This window comes from Chrysemys picta, chromosome 23 (assembly GCF_011386835.1).
Source record: "Chrysemys picta bellii isolate R12L10 chromosome 23, ASM1138683v2, whole genome shotgun sequence".
Taxonomy (NCBI): Eukaryota; Metazoa; Chordata; order Testudines; family Emydidae; genus Chrysemys; species Chrysemys picta.
In genome coordinates, this window is record NC_088813.1 from 9,795,424 (window position 1) to 9,813,723 (window position 18,300).

The 18,300-nt window shown below is 57.6% G+C and overlaps 1 protein-coding gene across 3 annotated transcripts; it reads right to left on the reverse strand.

The window, feature by feature from the left end:
• Positions 1-4,092: 4,092 nt before the first annotated feature.
• LOC101942755 (trophoblast glycoprotein-like) lies at positions 4,093-17,209 on the reverse strand. 3 transcript variants are annotated; one of them, XM_065576853.1, is made up of 3 exons: positions 17,016-17,209; positions 15,961-16,255; positions 4,093-6,314 (listed from the first exon to the last, which is right to left on the reverse strand). In XM_065576853.1, the coding sequence occupies exons 1-3, from the start codon at positions 17,101-17,103 to the stop codon at positions 5,477-5,479; spliced, it is 1,221 nt and encodes a 406-aa protein (XP_065432925.1). In that variant the 5' UTR covers positions 17,104-17,209; the 3' UTR covers positions 4,093-5,476. The 3 variants fall into 3 exon arrangements, with proteins under 3 accessions (XP_065432925.1, XP_065432927.1, XP_065432926.1); XM_065576855.1 differs by having other exon boundaries at positions 17,060-17,207; XM_065576854.1 differs by lacking the exon at positions 17,016-17,209 and adding an exon at positions 16,834-17,009.
• Between the last annotated feature and the right edge of the window lie 1,091 nt (positions 17,210-18,300).

Sequence of the window (18,300 nt, forward strand, 5' to 3'; positions counted from 1 at the left end):
GAGGAAACACCTACCCACAGAGCCGAGCGGAAACTAGGGCCTGGAGCAAGAGCCGCCCGCCGGACCGGACTGGGGACACAGGGGGTGGACCAGGCTAAGAGCCCAGCCATGCACCCTGCCGAGTCTCTGCGACCCAGAGAGACCGGGCTGGACCAGGAGCTCATTGGGGCAGGGTCATGGCCACCTGGGGGCCTGATCCTGACGGGGGGCTGGGTGCCAGCATCATACAGAGACCCCCCCATCCCTTCCCTTCTGAATCGCTGCTCATCCTCCCCTCCAGGCCAGGCCCCTGGGGGTGCACCCAGTAGCTGGCTGGGCCTGAAGCCAGGGGAAGGAGTAACCCAGCAGCCTGCGTCCTCGCTGCCCCTGGATAGGGCACAGCTGACCCCCCCCCGGGAGGCCTTTGCCATCCCCGCGTGTGGGTGTGGGTGGGGGGAAGCTATGAGCCAGCTTCAGCTCCGTTCCACAGGCCATGCCCGCCAGAGCGTTGCTGGCGTGAGTCCCCTCCACATGCAGCCGGCCACGGTGCCCCTGGCCTGCCACTCTGTCCCCCTCTGGCTAGAGGGGCACACAGCCCCACCGGTGTCTGCACCCAGGTCCTTCGTCCCCTTGGCACACCCCGGGGCGCCGGGGCTGACCGTGGTTGAGGGCTTCAGGAGGAGAGTTCTGCCCACCCAGGGCAAGTGGCTTTGGGGCCCTTCGAGAGCCACAGAACTGAAGACCATGGCGCCTGTCTCACTGTTTGGAAGGCGAGTATCCCGGTCCCATGGCAGGGGTCAGGCTCCAGAATCCCCTGACCCCAGCAGTCAGCACCTCTGTCCAGGGCCGGATTAACTCTCTTGTGGGCTCCAGGCTATTAGATTTTGTGGGGCCCCTGTCCAAGGAGGTTCGGGCTCCGGGAGGGAGTTTGGGTGCACGAGGGGGTTCAGGCTCTGGGAGGGAGTTTGGGTGCGGGAGGGGGTGCGGGCGCTGGGCTGCGGCAGGGGGAGGAGGTGCATAAGGGGGTCGGGGGATCGGCCCTTACCTTGGGCGGCTCCTGAAACTGACTGGCACACCTCTGGCAGTGGCTGCTAGGAGTGGGGGGTCAGGGGAGGTCTCTGTGGCGTGTCGCTGCCCACAGGCACTGCCCCCGCAGCTCCCATTAGCCGCAGTTCCTGGCTAATGGGAGCTGTGGGCTCGGCACTCAGGGTGGGGGCAGCGTGCCGAGACACACACACCCCCGCCCCCAGGGACGTGCCGGCCGTTTCCAGGAGTGGTGCGGAGCAAGGGCAGGCAGGAAGCCTCCCTTAGCCCTGCTGCGCTGCCGGCAGCGGCCAGGGCCCCTGGCAATTGTCCCCTTTGCTCCCCCTGTGGGCGGTCCTGTTGTGGGGCCCCCCTTAGCCCGAGGCTCTGGGCTGCAGCCCCTAAAGCCCCTGCATTAATCTGGCCCTGCCTCTCTAAGGGAGCCATTAACCGCCTCCTCTGGCTTCCACCAGACATGAGTGGCAAGGACCAGTCTCCCAGACAGCTCCCCACTCCACACAGGGCTGTGGGATGCGGACTAGGGCCTGCTCAGATCCTGCATCCTCCCCCTGGCTACCTGCCTCTCCCCGGCCCCGGGTCACTTTTGCCACTAGGCCAGGCTGATGGGGCACAAAGCAGAGGGCACAAACCCACCCAACCCCGCCTAGGAAAGGCCTCGCCACTCTGGCATTGGGCTCCAGTCATCTGTGGCCACAAGGGGGCATGCTTAAGCTCTTGTGAAGGCTCCAGAGCCCGTGAGGTGGAGCCCCCACCAGCCTGACTGCTCCCGCCCCACAGGGCCAGTGCATCCGGGGACCCCTACCCAGGGGCGCCTCCATTTCTCAGCAGCCTCTGACAGGAAGGGGGGAGCCCATCCTGCAGTGCCCTCACAGTGACAGTTTCTACTCCTCCCCCACCCCCCAGTGTGAGCTTCCTCCGAGCAGGGCCCTCGCAATGACAGATCCTCCCCACGGCGTGAGCTTCCTCCCAGCAGTGCCCTGGCAATATCACTCAGGACTCCAGCTGTGTGAGCTTTCCCCCCCCTCCCACTGCCCCCCTAAATGCTACCAGGGATGTTTTCCTGTTCGAGGTCACGGGAAGGACCTCTCAGAACAAAAGCACCTCCCTCCCCACTCCCGGCCTTTAAAAGAAAGGCCAAGGGGATCCGGCTGTGTCAGAGCCATCTGGGAGCTGTGCAGAATTCTCCTGGCAGTGCCACTGCTGCGCTGGCAGCTGAAGTGGAGGCAGTGCCAGCATGCAGGTGAGAGCAGGTGGTTCCCCAAAGCAGACACGCTCACCTGACCTGGGCGAGTCGTTCTATTACATGGAGATCACTGGGGAAGAAGGAAGCAACTGACGGTCCCTCCCAGCAGCTTCGTATCGGAGCCGGGCAGTCTGCTTCTAGTGACTAATGGCATCCAGACGCCCAGCTCAGCTGGAAAACGCCCCGGGGCTGGGGAGTCTCTGCCAAGAGCCGGTGCCAGGGGCGCACTGCTGCCCTATGGCAAGGCAGAGAGCTGGGCTGCGGAGGCCCAGGTGCTCCCCACCTCCTGGAGGACATCCAGAGCTTGGTTCCCGAGACAGTCTCCACTGCTTGCTCTTTGTCACCAGGAAAGGGCCGCTCCTTTCCTCCAGAGCTCTCTGCTCCCCCACCGTCCCCCCCCGAGAAGCCCCTTGGACAGTGTCCCTTAAGAACCATTCTCCCCCACTCCCCACACCCACTTGTTATACCAGCAGTGTCTAAGTCAGGCCTCGAAAAGGGGAGTTTTTCAATTGTAGCAACATCTCCCCCGGCCCCATCTCCCAGCCCCTGGCAACACCTAACTTCCAGCTAATCCCAGTCCAGCACAGCCCAGGCAAATTTCAATCTAAAGCCCTGGCTTGGCTAAGAAGCAAGGTGAGCTAGGCCATGGTAACACCCTAGTGTAGACAGGATAGATGTCATTTTCACACCTGTTGTTGTTATGATGTCAAGGGGGAAGCCAACAGGTGTGGAAACTACCAGGCCCTGTCCGCACTAGGACGTCACCCTGTGTTAGCTCCCCGGTGGTGAAAGCACACTTCTGCCCCCCAGGTTAGACACACCCCGAGAACCAGAGGGCTGAAAGAGATGCCACAGACACACACAGGGGTGTAGCTGCCCTCCACGGCAGCCACTGTGAATGAGATGACAGGAGGGAGCCCCGGAGCTGGGATGCTGGAGTTCCGAGGGCACCAGAACACGCATCATTTGGCCGGGGGCTGGAGGAAGGGTCTGAAACCAGCGGGAGTGTCACAGTAGGACTGAGCGCGTTGGGGAATCGCTGGGGCTTCTGCCTCCACCACCCTCTGGAGCTGGCTGCACTGGAGAGCCTGAGACACTTGGCCAGAGGCTGAGGATGAATCAATTCTGTCCAAAGGACGTGGCTACGCACTGCCCACCCGCTCCTTAACATCCAGCAGCTGCCAACTCAAAGTGGCAGTTGTTTGGAACATGGGAATGCCACGCAGGACTCCTGGGTTCCCTTCTGCCGCTGAGAGCCCTTGTAACAAGTCTTAGAGCAGCACTTTCAAGAGGGCCTGGCCCCGGGATGTCTCCATCCCGGGATACCTGGGGCCAGTGCTCAGAGGGGCTGGGTTCCTGGCAGGCTTCCTGCAGCACCTAGCTGTCTCAAGATGGCCACCAGGAGCTGAGGCACCTTACCCTGCTATCACAATGGGCCTTAACCTCTCCGGCTCCAATTCACCATCCCCCTGTTGTAGACACAGGGTAGCAGAGCAAGATGGCAGCCTTTCACATCCCCTTTGCCCTGCTGGCAGTGAGCACTCAGCGCAGGGCAGTGGAGAATCGGGCTGCCCATGCCTCAGTTTCCCTAGGCGTCCAACAGGATGGAACACTGCACTGCAGAGCCTGACTGGCTTTTAGAGGCTCATGCCAAGAGGCCACAAGGAGGGTCAGCCCCAGCCCAGAACCAGGGGCACAGTCTAGCTATACAGCTCCTGCTCTGGTCTTTGCCCAGAGTCCACACTAAGGGACCCTCCCTGCTACCCAGCTCCCCCAGGCCTCGGGGGGAAGGCAGCCACCGACACACTTTCACACCGACATCAAGGCACAGTTTGAGAAATCATTTATTGGTCAGAATTGGGCGACCAAACCAATAGGAGCATGTTCCCCCCCACCTTGGGGGGAAGGCAGCCACGGCCCCGCTTGGAGCGCACCGGTCAGCCCGTGCGACGACCCCTGAACTGATACCCGAGGAAGATTTGCCTGGAAGATCCCAGCCCAGTGACTTATCACGTTGCTGCACTCAATGCCCAATGCCAGGCTGCTCGGGGAGCCTAATCCCCGGAGACAGTTAGGCCCTGGAGCCTATGTCCATTGGCGGTCGACGGATGGGGACTCCTAAGTGCCTAAACCCCTTCGGAAAGTGTGATTGGGCTCCTAAGTCAGTTGGGCACCATGACACTGCGTGCAGCACCGCCGCCGTAGCGTTAACAATCTGGGCCTTAGTTCAGAACAGGAATTTGCCAGCAGCCGGGATGGTTATTCCGTGTGCTCAGTGCATTGAGAAAACCAAAATCCCCCCTCCCCCATTCCCCTGGTTTACAATATGCACAGTAATAAAACCCCTAAAAGAACCCCCCCTCCCAATGTAAAACTTCCCCTCCCTGCCGGCCCAGCTCCTGTGGGGCGCCTGCGCGAGGAGGGATTTGCCGGCGTCCCCAGGATCCAGCCAGCATCTCCGAAAGCAGGAGGAGAGTCCACCACACAAGCCCTTTCATCCCAGGATACCTGTGAAATCCCAGCTGTCCTGCCACTGCCGGCCTGCGGCCCCCTAGTGGGCATTCCAGACACCGCCCTGGCTTTTCACAGTTCAGTCCCTCCACTGGCAGCAGTGGCTTCAAAGCTAAACGAACCATTCCCAGCGCTCGCGATCCACCTGCTCCAGGGCGGAGGCTGATCGGCAGCTGGGGTTAGGAAGGAATCTCCCACCTACCCCCGAGGTTTATTATTGCGTTAGATCAAAGGTTTGCGTTGATGCTGCGGAAGAGTGGGGATGCCGAGCGAACCGAGCCAGTGGGTTGGTCCCGTGGGGCAGTCCTTGTGTTCCCACTGCAGCAACTCCCTGCATTGGATAGAGCCTCCCGCCCCAAAAATACCCGAATGGAAGCTTGACGCCAAAGGAAGGCAGAAATCCCTGTCTTGTGTCTGCTTCATAATGCCCACAAAGAGATCTGCCCAAGGCTGAGTCCCACTGCCAGAGGGGTTCCCCTAGGGCTGGTAATACGGTGCAAGAGACAGACCATGCAGGGGAAGATTGCGCCTTCCCCCCCAGCAAGGTCCCTCGAACAGGAGAAGAAAAAAGTTCTAACTCCGTCACAAGGAGCGTCACAGCTCATCACCAAGCAGATGAATTGGTTCTGGAGATGGGTAGCACCAGGCCACGCCTGGATGCTCACAAAGCCATCCAAAGAGCTCCCGAGAGGAACGTGGTCATATGTCCAAGGTGGAGACCTGGGTGACGCGGGGGTCGGAGTCGATCTCGTAACGATAGCGATACTCCTCCATGAAGTTGCGGCAGGCGTCCCGCGTGCTGTTCACCCACGTCTTGATGCCCCTGCGGTTCAGGTAGAGCACGAAGAGGAAGACCACGCCGATGATGCCCAGAACAACGCCCAGGAAGACATAGGAGGTCTGCAGAGTGTTCTTGCGGTGCTGACTGGAGTGGCAGCCCAGCTCTGCCCCGGCCAGGTCCATCAGGGATGTGTTCTGGAGGTGCCGGGGGAAGACGCAGGCCAGTTTCTCCACGTCAGCCACCTGCTGGCTCTGATTCAGCCAGCTCACCAGGTCCTCGATGTCGCAGTTGCACACGAAAGGATTGTCCCTCAGGAAGAGGTGAAGGCGCAGCTGCCTCCCCAGCTCAGCCAGCGCCTCGATCCGCAGGGTCTTGAGGGCATTCAAGGTCAAGTCGAGGTGCTCGAGGTCGAGGCCAGCAAAGGTGGAGTTCTTGATGTCCACCAGGGAGTTGTTCCTCAAGTCCAGGTGCCGGAGGCTGCGGAGGCTGGAGAACATACCCAGCGGCAGGTAGACGATCTCATTGTTGGTCAGCTCCAGCTTGGAGAGGCTCCGGAAGCCGCCCTGGACGATGGCAGCTGCCACAGGCCGGATGGCGGAGGAGTTGTAGAGCGAGCGGCTCAGGTTCAGCTCCCGGATGGAGTTGTTCCTGGAGTTGAAAGCGTCGGGGTGGATGGTAGCCAAGCGGTTATTGCTCAAGTCCAGGTAACGCAGGCTGGGGAGGGCAGAGAAGGCCTGTGATTCCACAGCGCTGATCCTGGGGTGGGAGAGAGAAATAGTCATGCTCATGTCAAATATCCCAGTAGACCCAACGGCTCCGATTCCATCCCTTGGCAACGGCCCAGCACCTCGGAACTGGGGCCTTTCACCTCTAGGTCGCCCTTCCCACCCAGCTCTAAAGCTCTTTCCACCCATGACTAGTCAATGAGTTTGCTGGGTCTCAGTCCATTTCCCAGGGGGCAGGTGTGACTGGGCCCTGGAGAAAGAACTCCCTTTGCATCAAGCTGAAGATACGTTGGCGAGGCCCATGTAGAAGCAAATGGAGGATTTAGCCTGTAGGGATGGCAAGCAGCACCACCTGCCTGCCCTAACTGTCCCATCACATTTAACGAGAGCGCAGGGCCCAGTGGGCTCCGATTTTGGATGGTTTTCCAACCATTGGTTAGAAGGCCCAGACAATCTCATTAATCGCCTGGGGTCTCTCCTCTGAGAGGAGCCTTCATGCTCTCAGTACCAACGCTGGGACTCCTGCTTGCCAGGGACACACAAGAACCTTGCCAGGGACACACAAGAACCTTTCCTTCTTCCACACACCTGGATCTCGAAGGGAATGACTCCAGTTGCAACTATATAGATCCCAAGAAACCTGCTTGTATAAGGACATATTGGTTCTCCCTCTGGAGAGATTTCATGCAACAGGTTGTGTGTGCCCGGCCCTTGGATTCTTCCTACTCTCACCTTTGCCACTGACTCACTGTCTGGCCTTGGACAAGTCACATCACTTCCTCTTGGCCTCGGTTTCCCCATTTGTAAAATGGGAATGAGCGTAGGCGCCTTTGTAAAGTGATTTGAGAGGTGTGGGATCACCACCACCACAGGACTTAGTGTTATTCTGGAACTTGCCACTGTCCCTTTAAGAAAAGCCGAGTTTTAATCACACCCACAGAACCAAATTCCACTGTCAGATGTGCACATGCTGGTCTCCAAAATGCAAATGGTTGTGGGTGGAAACACATCCCTGAGGATCTGCAGGAGTCAGCCACCCTCCAAGAAGGTGATTAACTCCAGATGCTCCTCATCATTCATGCCTCCCTCATGTGAACGACAAAGGGACCCGGGGTGGCCAAAAGGCCTTTGCATGCAGTTTATTCCTCTCCTCCTTTCCAAGGGGGATGGGGGCAGGGGGATGCCACTTAGTGTTAAGTCAATTTCAAGAGCATGAATTATTCCTGCCCTTAGCTGGGCTAACGTTGGGCCCGATCCTGCAAACCGCTGAATATCTGCGGTTCCCGCTGACTTCAATAGGAGTTGAGGGGGCTCAGTTCTCTATTAGCACAGGGCCTAGTTCCCCCCACAAAGGAGTTGGCTGAAGGCCTGTAACATTCCTGTGACATCTGGGAACATACTGATCCCAGAGGGGTCTTTCATGTGGATTTGGGATGTTCCTTGGACGATTCTGGTTCCATACAATAAAAGCATAGGGGCTGATCCTCGTCCCCCTCAGCTGGAGTAACCCCACTGCAGTTAGCCAGGTCACTGGAGAGTCAGGTCCATTTTCTGGCTGCTTGAGGTACAGGTAACAGCCCCAGTTCCTCGTGGCTCATGGGATTATTAGAGGGAAACGAGAGCGGTTTGTCTCAGTCCCACCCTCCCAAATCATAAGCCAGACGGAGCAGCTTTCCTGCATGGAGCAACTCAGGACAGCTTCAGCGCTAACACTTACTTTGCAATTGCAACGCCTGAAATTCTACTAACTATTGGCCAAAGGCAGAGGTGAGAATGCAACCGACTGGAAATTATTTCTCAGAAACCGAGGTGTGTGCGTGCGGAGCTTTGCCACCTGCTGGTCCTTTAAATCTGTGTTTGAACACGCCTTAGAACTCAGCTGCTGCCCTACCCCGACACCTGCAGGCAGAGCCGCCTCTCTCGGAAATTACTTGACCCAACACCCTGTCTAGCTCCTGACGGACGCCAGCGGAGGGTCTGAATCCAACCCTTTCCATTTAGCTACAGGCGAATATCTGGGGGGCTTCCAAGCGGCAGCTGGATTTCAGAGGTGGGTGAAGTGACCTTATCAGCGCATCGGGAGGCTAACTGACTACCATTTGTCAGGCACCCTGGCTCCGAAGGTGGTGTTTTTATTATGAAGAGGGGCTATTTTTACAGAACCCAGACTCAATCAAGGGGGGATGTGAGCTCTGAGCTAAGCACCCCTCCTACTTAAACGGACACGAGCAGCAGGTTCAAGTCTCTCTGCCCCAAACAGCCAAGACACCCTAGGAGCTCAGGCACTGGCTTAGACAGAACTAGAGCCTAGAATTTTGATGACAGGCCCCGATCCTGTTCCCACGGAAACCAATGGCAAGATGCACAGGGTACGTCTACACTGCGGTTAGACCCCAGCGGCTGGCCCGTGCCAGCTGACTTGGGCTAAGGGGCTGTTTAAATGTGGTGTAGACCTTCGGGCTCAGGCTGGAGCCTGGGTTCTAGGACCCTGCAAGGTAGAGGGTCCCAGAGCTTGGGCTGCAGCCCAAGTGTGAACGTTTACACTGCAATTAAACAGCGCTAAGCCTGAGTCCGCTGGCAGGGGCCAGCTGCGGGGGTCTAATCGCCATGTAGACATACCACCCATTGACTTCATCCAGGCCAGGGTTTGGCCACCCTTTGAATACTAAGCTGTGTTAAGATGGCAGCCACTTCCTGTGCCCAGGCTCACGGCCACTGTGGCTAAACACAGCTCCGAAACCTTAGCCCCTTTGCAGGGTTTTGTAGCCACTGGGGGAGCATATGCAGGCCCACCCAGGAAGGAGAAGCTATAGCAAGGTTTCTGCCTAGACATTAAGCCACCCAGCTGCCTAGTCCAGTTGCTAAAGAAATACTCCAGGAGAAAACTGCAGCCTCACGACACCCACAGAGACAATTACTGGGGCTGTTCTCTGCACAGGTCTCCGTTCCTTTTGCAATCAGATCCCACACCCTGACTCTCACAGCAGAGAAGCAAAGACACTACGCAGGGCTGGCAGTTGGTGTTAATTTCTTTGGTAGATAAATGGGACACTAGGAACTGGGAAGCAGGTTCCGCTTCCTTACTCCCCTGGGTATTTGGAGCTCATGGAACTTGCTTTATTTATACTGCAGTGGTGCCTGAAGGCTCTAAATCAGAATCAGAGGCCCACGGTGCTAGGTGCTGTACAGACACAGTATGTGCCATGAAGGGCTCACAACTAAGGGCCTGATCCAAACCCCACTGAATCCACAGAAGTCTTTTTACTGACCTCATTGGGCTGCAGATCACATTCCAGGACCAGGACACAGATGCTACTTCCCAATCGTCTTTTCGCAAGGTTGTGTGTGACGCCAGAGCCATTTGACGGTATTAAACATTGCACACACCCGTCAACATGATCATGGGAACACACTCCCTCGCCCCCACCGTCCCCAGCCCAGTTCTCCGGCTGAGAGTCCCATGGCTGGAACAATGCCGGTGACTCAACTACATCTCTGCGACCAGCCGCCACAGGGCTTGCATCACAAGAGGATACTATTAAGGAGGTTTCTAGCACCTTTCGAGGAGTTCTGCAAACGCTGATGCATTACCCCTCACAATCCTCCTTCAGCAGGAAGTACCATCGGCCCCTCACCACCATCCTGCAAGAAGGAAGCTGAGACCCAGAGAGTAAAGCCAACTTCTGAAAAATGGTAGGCCTCAGTGACTTGATTGGACAATGGCTTACCCAGGGGAGCCACCTGGCTTGGATGGTTTAGACATAGCGAATCCTGCATCTCGGCAGGAGATTAGACTAGATGACCCTGGCGGTCCCTTCTAACCCCATGGCTCTGTGATTCCAGCGATAGACCCAGGGCTCAAAGTTCCTCGCCCCAAGCGGACTAACTAGTTCTGGTTTGCCAGAGTGCCTCAAACGCCCGCACACCACACTGAGAGTGAATACAGACTCAAAAGAAAGTAATAAATTCCAAGTCCTTTGTATCGTCCCCCTGCCGGGAGGGCAGGCACAAGGTTTGGCTGGGCGGCAGCAGGCCTCGCCTGGTTTATTCTAGGGGGCTATCTAGCCTTCTCCAAAGATCACGTTGGTGGGGTGGAGAAGGGTCACTCATGACTGGTGGAAGCCCACCCCCCAGCTGCGTCTCAGGATCACGTGCAGGTGAAAGGTGCTGGCGGCTGAAGTCTTCTATCCCGGGGAACAGCTACAGCACGGACAGCAGTTCCAGCCCCCCTGCTCCCCACAGCCCTGCCAGCGTGCCTTGGCTCTGTGCCAGAGGGGGCGCTAGTGGGAGGAGAGCAGAGCCCACGGTCCAGCCAGCCTTGGGCCCCTGGGTTGAACTGGCCAACAATGGGGCCTGTTCGTGCCAATGGGCAGGTGGTTTTGGTGATGTGGAGACTTGCCCACTCAGGACAGGAATCACTCAGACTCTGTCTGCCTCAGCCACTGACTGGCCGCCTGCGCTCACCAATGCCGGCTGGCTGTGGGTTAGAGATCCAGGCTCGCTCGCCCATTGCCTCGTCCGCAAGCCAGTCAGTCCCAATGAAAACCCAGGCGCCAATTCCCAGGCAGTGGTACCGACCTCCTCCCCAGCCGGTCGCAGAGCACTGGCGGGTCTCAGCCGAGAGAGAGAGAGAGAGGTTCCCACAGCATCAGCCCCGCCAGGGTCTGTTTCCAAGCTGCATCTCCTGTAAGCTTGTTGCCATGGCAATGTCAGCACTTCTCTTTCCCTGGCGGTGGGGTGAGAAACGCCGATTCTGTGGAACCGGCCAGGTGGGAGTGACATGGAACATGGGGACCAGGCACACGCGGCTGATGGGAGCCTGGCCTGCGCTGGCCTAGCAGAGACAGGTCCCCAAGTCACGATGAAACCTTCCTCTCCCTGCTGAACGTACCTGATCTGGCAGTGGGTACTAAGGGGATCTTTTAAAGATGCCCATGCAAAAGGGGCTGACTGGTTCAATGATCTAACCATGGGCTTTTCTCCTCTGAGGGCCAGCTTTGAAAAGCTACTGAGGACACTAGTGACATGAGTTGGATGGACTCAGCTCAGTTCCCACTGTATTTTGTTCAGATCACAAAAATCACCACCCCAGGCTGAAATGGGTCAGGACGGACGTGCACCAGCAGAGCTGCATGTGGGGAGCCCAGGACCAAGACCAGGAATAAGGGCCACATGACGCCAGCTCCAGCACGACGGCTGGTGCCAGAACAAGTCACTGATCAGTGGGGCCCTGATACATGCTCAGTGCAGGACGGCTACACCAGGCCAAGCAGGATGTCTACCTGGCTGGGGTGAAGCGTTGGTAAGAGACGGCAGATATTCCCCGCTTGCCTCCCAGCTCCGTTCCCTGCAGACGGCTTTCCCAGCTGCTCCTGCCTTTGTCCTAGCCAGGGAGAACATGGAAACTCAGCTGAGGGGCTGGGTCAACAACAGGGAGAGGCAGAGGAAAGGAGCATGGAGAGGAGGTGGCCACCATTCCCAGGGAACATCTGCAGCCATCCCTGCTAGATGGAGCCCAAGACGTTCTTTAGATCAAGAGCACAATGGTGGGTTTTCCCTTCCGCTCTCCTACACCAGCTACAGCTGTTGGCACAAAACGTTTCCTCCCCACTGCACCTCCCTGGCTCCTCCCCATATACCGGTCCCCAACCGCCATCCTCTGGCAGCTCCTGATCATGGTCCTGTAACTCCACAGCTAGGCCTGGCCTGAGGATGTGAGCCCCTCACCCCCAAACCCAGGGACGGGCGCATCCTACACAGGATGATGAGAACCAGGGAAAGCTGCAGCCGTGGGCTCCTCTAAACCAGGGGTCTCAAACACACGGCCCGTGGGGTTATTTTCTGCGGCCCGCGAGCTCCTCACAGCCCCCCACCCCCGCGTTTACCTAGAGCGGCTCGGGCCCGACGCGCAGCGGGGGCAGGGCAGGTTCCCTGCCTGCCTGCCCTGAGCCCCATGCCGCACCTTGCACCCTGACCCCCTGCCGCACCCCTCACCCCTCCTGCACCCCACACCCCAACTCCCTGCCCTGAGCCCCTGCCACACCCCACACCCCTCTTGTACCCCCTGGGGGCAGGGAGGGGCGGAGTTGGGGTGGGGATTTTGGGGAAGGGGTTGGAATGGGGGCAGGGAATGGGCAGGGCCTCATGGAAGGGGTGGAGTGGGGGCGGGGCCGAGGGTGGCACGGGGAGAGGTGTCAGTAATGCGGCCCTCGGGCCAATGTACTAGTTCTTATGTGGCCCTCATCGTCATTTGAGTTTGAGACCCCTGCTCTAAACCCTGCTAGCCTTGCCCAACACCGTTCTAAACACTAGCTCAGGGACAGGCAGGACAAAAAGCCTGGTGCACTAGAGAGCTCCACGCCAGACCTCGGAAGTGGAGCTGGTGCCATGCTCTCTCCTGCCTCCATGCTGGGGGAGGACCTGACCCCAATGTACTGAACCAAACCAAACAGCCCCAGGCTCTCCAGCAGTTCTGGCAAGGCCTGGCAGGCCTGTTTTCAAACAGCTGTGCCGCAGGGTTCCAGTGCCTGGTGGGAGTTCAAAAGCAGGCCATGGTTCTGTTCACGAGACCTTACAGCCCAGTAGGGACCACTGCACTGGCGAGATGCTGGTCCACCCAGGCAGCATCTGGGAGATGCCATTAGAGGTGAAGCACCCAGGCAAGTCTCCCCTTCCCCCTGCATCATCAAAGCTAGCTCTGTGCCTTGCTGGGATCCCGTATGGAAGGGGAGTTGGAGCGCGGATGGCAGAGGAGGTCTGTATGTGGAAAGGTTTATACCGACCCAAGTGACGTCTGATCAGAGGGGAAAACTTACCTTAGTGCCTGCGCCTACTGCAGAGTTACTAGCACCTTCCCCTGAAGCACTGCCAGACAAGAGACGGGCTTAGGTGGACCACAGTCTGCTCCAGTCTGGCAGCGCCTTGGCAAAACAGCTCCTGGTTTCCCACCTGTTTTCAGCCTTCCATACCGAGGCTCAGGGACCCAGTAAGGAGCCTTCCTCCCCTAGGATGCTGGTTTGCATCCAGCCGAGCTCGGTAGTGACATCTGACCGCATTCAGCCGCCGGCCTGACACGAGTTGGTGGATCTCAGCCCAATTCCTTCACAAAACCACTGGTACAAACAGCGCCTTGCTGGCTGTCGTGACGAACAGTTCAAGGAGCAGGGACAATCTGCACACCCTTTACCATGCCTGAGACTGGCAGGGTAGCTGGCTTCCTGCTGCTGCCTGCTCGGTGGCTAAATCGAGTGCTCCAGTCTCCAGGGCTGTCAATGCTGCACTAAATTCACTTCTCTCGCACTGCGCAGGCCTGTCCCTGTAGGTAACACTCTAGGAAGTGAATGTACCTGATTTTCACTCCTTTTTGTCCATCTGCTACAGACACCACTCCGGTCCACGTGCTCTCTCTGGCGCAGACGGCCAAGTCCCAGCACGCGCAGACGCTGCTGCTCAGAGCACAGCCGTACAAGGCATCCCTCTTCGACGTCCGCCCGAGAGACCCCCCGGCAGCACTGCCAAGGCACCTCAATCAGCCTCGTCAGAAATACCAGGGACAAATATTCACAACCCGCCGTGAAACCGGCACAAAGGACCAGACCCGACAAGCCAACCCGAGTCTCAAGTGACCCCGCAAAGCACTTGCGGTGTCCCTCACGGTACAGAGCATTGGAAAGGACAGACAGGCTCAGACCCACGGTCCAGCCAGCCCAGTATTCTGCCTCTGACAGCAGCCAGCACCAGCTACCTTGGACAAAGGTGCAAGAAACTCAGCAGTGGGCGGCTCTAGACAGAGGAAATTTCTTCCGAACCCCTTAGATTAGAGGTTGGTTCTTTCCCTGAAGCATGGAAGGGAGAAGACTTTGTTATAACAGATAGAAAGAGGATTCTTTATTGAGTCTGCTAGAAACAGACAGGTCCCGTGGTTCCCTCTGGCTCCTGGACTAACAGTTTGTGCTGCTAGTCACCACACAGGGTCTCCCCAAGTCCTGACCTGGACCCAACAACTGTAGAAGGACGTGCTCAGAATCCTACAGTACCCGGCCCACGCTCCCAGTAGAACTATTTTAAGGCCACTCCTTTGCCTTCGGATTTTGACCGTTCAAGTCACTTTCACAAGCAGTTTTTCTGATGGAAGCCGGCAGGAAAGTCACATTATAGCAGCTCCGCACCCTTCAGAAGCCAACTCATCCCCAGCAAATCCGTCACAGCGCATGGGGCGGGGTCTCCAAAAAGCAGCATGCCCGGCCTGCCATCTGTGCACCAAGGGCTCCCGACCCACTGAGCGGAGGACAAGTTCAGACTGAATTCTGCACGTGCCAACTTCGCTGAGCTCATCAGACCTTGCGGGTGGTGGGAAGTGGGACTCAGGCTTCCCAGTTCTACCACACTGATCTGGGCCGCTATCTGGGCTCCCCCAAATGCTTCGCCCGCTACTGCTTGCCAGCCTGCTCCCCAGATACTTTATTGCATTGGCTTCCTGTACGCACCAAGGTAAACTGAAAGATTCCTCTACATTGGTCGTAGGATCGCTAGACACAAACAGCCCCCTGAATGTGCCCTGCGGGTGCAAAATCCAAATAGCTGCCCGGATGCTGCACTGCCAATGGGCGCTCTGCAAGGCCAATGAGAGCTTCGCTTTCATACGGACTCACTCACCAGGACTGGGCCCTGTAAGGTTTGGCACACTCCAGTGGGAGCCCCATTTCTCTGGCTCAGGAGAGCGGGAGACGAAGGCTCCCCAGTGAGATCCAGCAGCACTTTTAATATTTATAACTACGGGGAAATTAGACATTTTCATGGGACTGAGGATCAGAGCCGCTGAGTCCCCTGGGAGAGAATTCAAGGTTCGGGTGCAGTTCACTGCTGAGAGGTGCAGCTCCCCAGGTTTCTAGGTGTGAAAACTCAGACCCATTGGAAAAGCTGGAGGGCAGCAGAAGCCCCTCGCCTAGCTGAGTCGGATGCAATAGTATCTTTATCAGCTGCATTATGGTGCTAAGGCCACCTTAACCTCTCAGGCCTGCTGAGCCCGTCCAGACACTCAGAGGTCAGCTCCTGGTGTTAATTCAAGGGGCCAATGGGCTCTGAATGCAGCAAAACCAGAAAGAACCCAAAGGCACTTGCAGATTTCCCACTGGATGCACGTGGAGGTAGGGTGGGGGTTTACATTTACAACATACACATTTCTATTGTATAAACATGCACCGGCAGGGGTGTACGGTGCCAAGAAGCTACAGCCATGGCCATTTACAAATGGGTTACAGACACCGGAATAACCACGCCAGATTAGTGCTCCAGCTAGCCTGCTGCGCCGTCTCTGAGTGATGCTTCACAGGAGGTGCAAGAAACCACGTAATGGGCAACTATGGAATGCCCTGCCCATAGGGGAAGTTTCTTCCTGACCCCCACCAGTGAGCAGCTGACTCATGCCCTGAAGCATGAGCGTTTAGATCCCTTCTGAAATAAACTGACCTTTCCTTATGCAAGGGGGTTATGTGGGTGTTCATTATTGAATATAAGCATCTAATCCTTTTTGGAATCCTGCTACGCTTCTGGCTGCAGGGACATCTTGTGGCAGTGAGTTCCACAGTGTCAAAATAAAGTGTATTTCCTCAGATGGAGGAGAGAGAATCTTACGCTGCCCTAAGCACCATCTCCCACCCAGCAGTCTGGGGCGTTACCTGTTGTTGGCCAGGGAGAGGGTGACCAGGTTGGGCAGCCCCTGGAAGTCCCGGCTGCTGATGTGAGCGATCTGGTTGCCGGTGATGAAGAGGTTGCGGGTGTACCTGGGGATCTCGGCCGGAACAGCGCTCAGCTCCTTCAGGACACACTTGACAGTCCGGGCTGGTTCCGAACACTCGCAGGGGGCTGGGCACGCCGGGCAGGCAAGCGGGGCAAGGAGAAGACTCAGGAGCAGGAGCCCCCAGGACCCCAGACTGGCAGGGGGGGGCTCCCGGAGGGACATTTCCAACATGCCTGCAGACAAAGGGGGGCCACTAGAGTCCAGCATGATGCTAAACAAACTAGCCCCCCCCCCCAAGCCTCCTCTGAGAGCTGTTAACAGAGACATGCCGCCAGAGCTGGGCACTGCACTCCCTGTCGTCCCCCCCCCCGTCCCTTAAGCGGTATCCCATCCCCCACGATCCTTCTTCCCCTCTTTCATATACCCCCAGGATCTCTATCCCCTCCCCACCTCTCCCTTAGGGTCCCCTTGCCCCCACCCACCTGCCTTCTGCAGCCCCCTCCCCCCGCCGACTCCTTTGCACCCCCAGCTCCCCCAACCTCTCTCTGCCGGCCCCTTTCACACACCCCCAGCTCCTTTGCACCCCCAGTTCCCCCTCCCAGCTCCCCTGCCCTTTGCACACCCCTCACCCCCTCTTCTCCCCAAAGTTTCTGGGCATTTTGCCCCTGTCCTGGGATCCCCCAGCCGGTCCCCGCATCTCGCCCCCCGAGTAACCGGGGGGCGCAGAAGTTGCCTCTGGCCGGGTGGGAGGAAGCCTCCCCCGGGGCTGGGACCGGGGACCCCCAGCCTGGGCCGGCCCGCGGGTACTCACCCGTTCCCTGCCGCGGGCAGAGTCCGCTCCCCTTCCCACCGGGATCCGCCGCGAGCGCACAATGGGCTGAACGAGATTCAAAGGCAGCGGGCGGGGCCGGCGGGGAGGGGACTCGCCCGCTGCCCGCCCCCCCGCCTCCTTCCAGCCGGCCCCCTTCGTCCTCCCTGCCCGGCCCGCGGTACCTGCTGCCCCGGGGACTGGCCCCTTTGAAACCCGTCCTCCCCACCTCTGCATCCGGCCCGCAGCGTCTGGGGGGCCCGGGGCTGCCATGTGCTGCCAGGGGCAGGCAAACGCCTCGCGTGGGCGGCCAGGCTGCACGCCCACCCACCCACGCAGGGCCGGACCGCCAGACACAGGCGAACACCGCCAGGCAGACAGCCCCCCACCCAGACACACCCACACCGAGTGACAAATCAGTCACAGGCAGATCGCAGGCAGGTTGACACAAGTGACACACACAAACCAGGTCTGCACACACAGAGTCTGGCAGAGCCAGGCAGGCCAAGCCAGTACATCCACACACACCCCATAGACTTTAAGGTCAGAAGGGACCATTATGATCGTCTAGTCTCACCTCCTGCACAACGCAGGCCACAGAATCTCACCCACCCACTCCTGGAACAAACCCCTGATCTATGTCTGAGCTATGGAAGTCCTCAACTTGTGGTTTAAAGATGTCAAGGTGCAGAGAATCCTCCAGCAAGTGACCCGTGCCCCACGCTGCAGAGGAAGGTGAAAACCCCCCAGGGCCTCTGCCAACCTGCCCTGGAGGAAAATCCCTTTCTGACCCCAAATATGGCGATCAGCTAAACCCTGAGCATGTGGGCAAGACTCACCAGCCAGCACCCAGGAAAGAATTCTCTGTAGTAATTCAGATCCCATCTCCTCTAACATCCCATCACGGGCCATTGGGCATATTTACCGCTAATAATCAAAGATCAATTAATTGCCAAAATTAGGCTGTCCCATCATACCATCCCCTCCATAAACTTATCAAGCTTAGTCTTGAAGCCAGATATGACTTTTGCTTCCACTGCTCCCCTTGGAAGGCTGTTCCAGAACTTCACTCCTCTGATGGTTAGAAACCTTCGTCTAATTTCAAGTCTAAACTTCCTGATGTCCAGTTTATATCCCAGGGGTCGGCAACCTTTCAGAAGTGATGTGCCAAGTCTTCATTTATTCACTCTAATTTAAGGTTTCACGTGCCAGTCATACATTTTAATGTTTTTAGAAGGTCTCTTTCTATAAGTCTATAATATAGAACTAAACTATTGTTGTATGTGATTAATAAGGTTTTTAAAATGTTTAAGAAGCTTCATTTAAAATTAAATTAAAATGCAGAGCCCTCCGGACCAGTGGCCAGGACCCGGGCAGTGTGAGTGCCACTGAAAATCAGCTCGCGTGCCGCCTTCAGCACCCGTGCCATAGGTTGCCTACCCCTTTTATATCCATTTGTTCTTGTGTCCA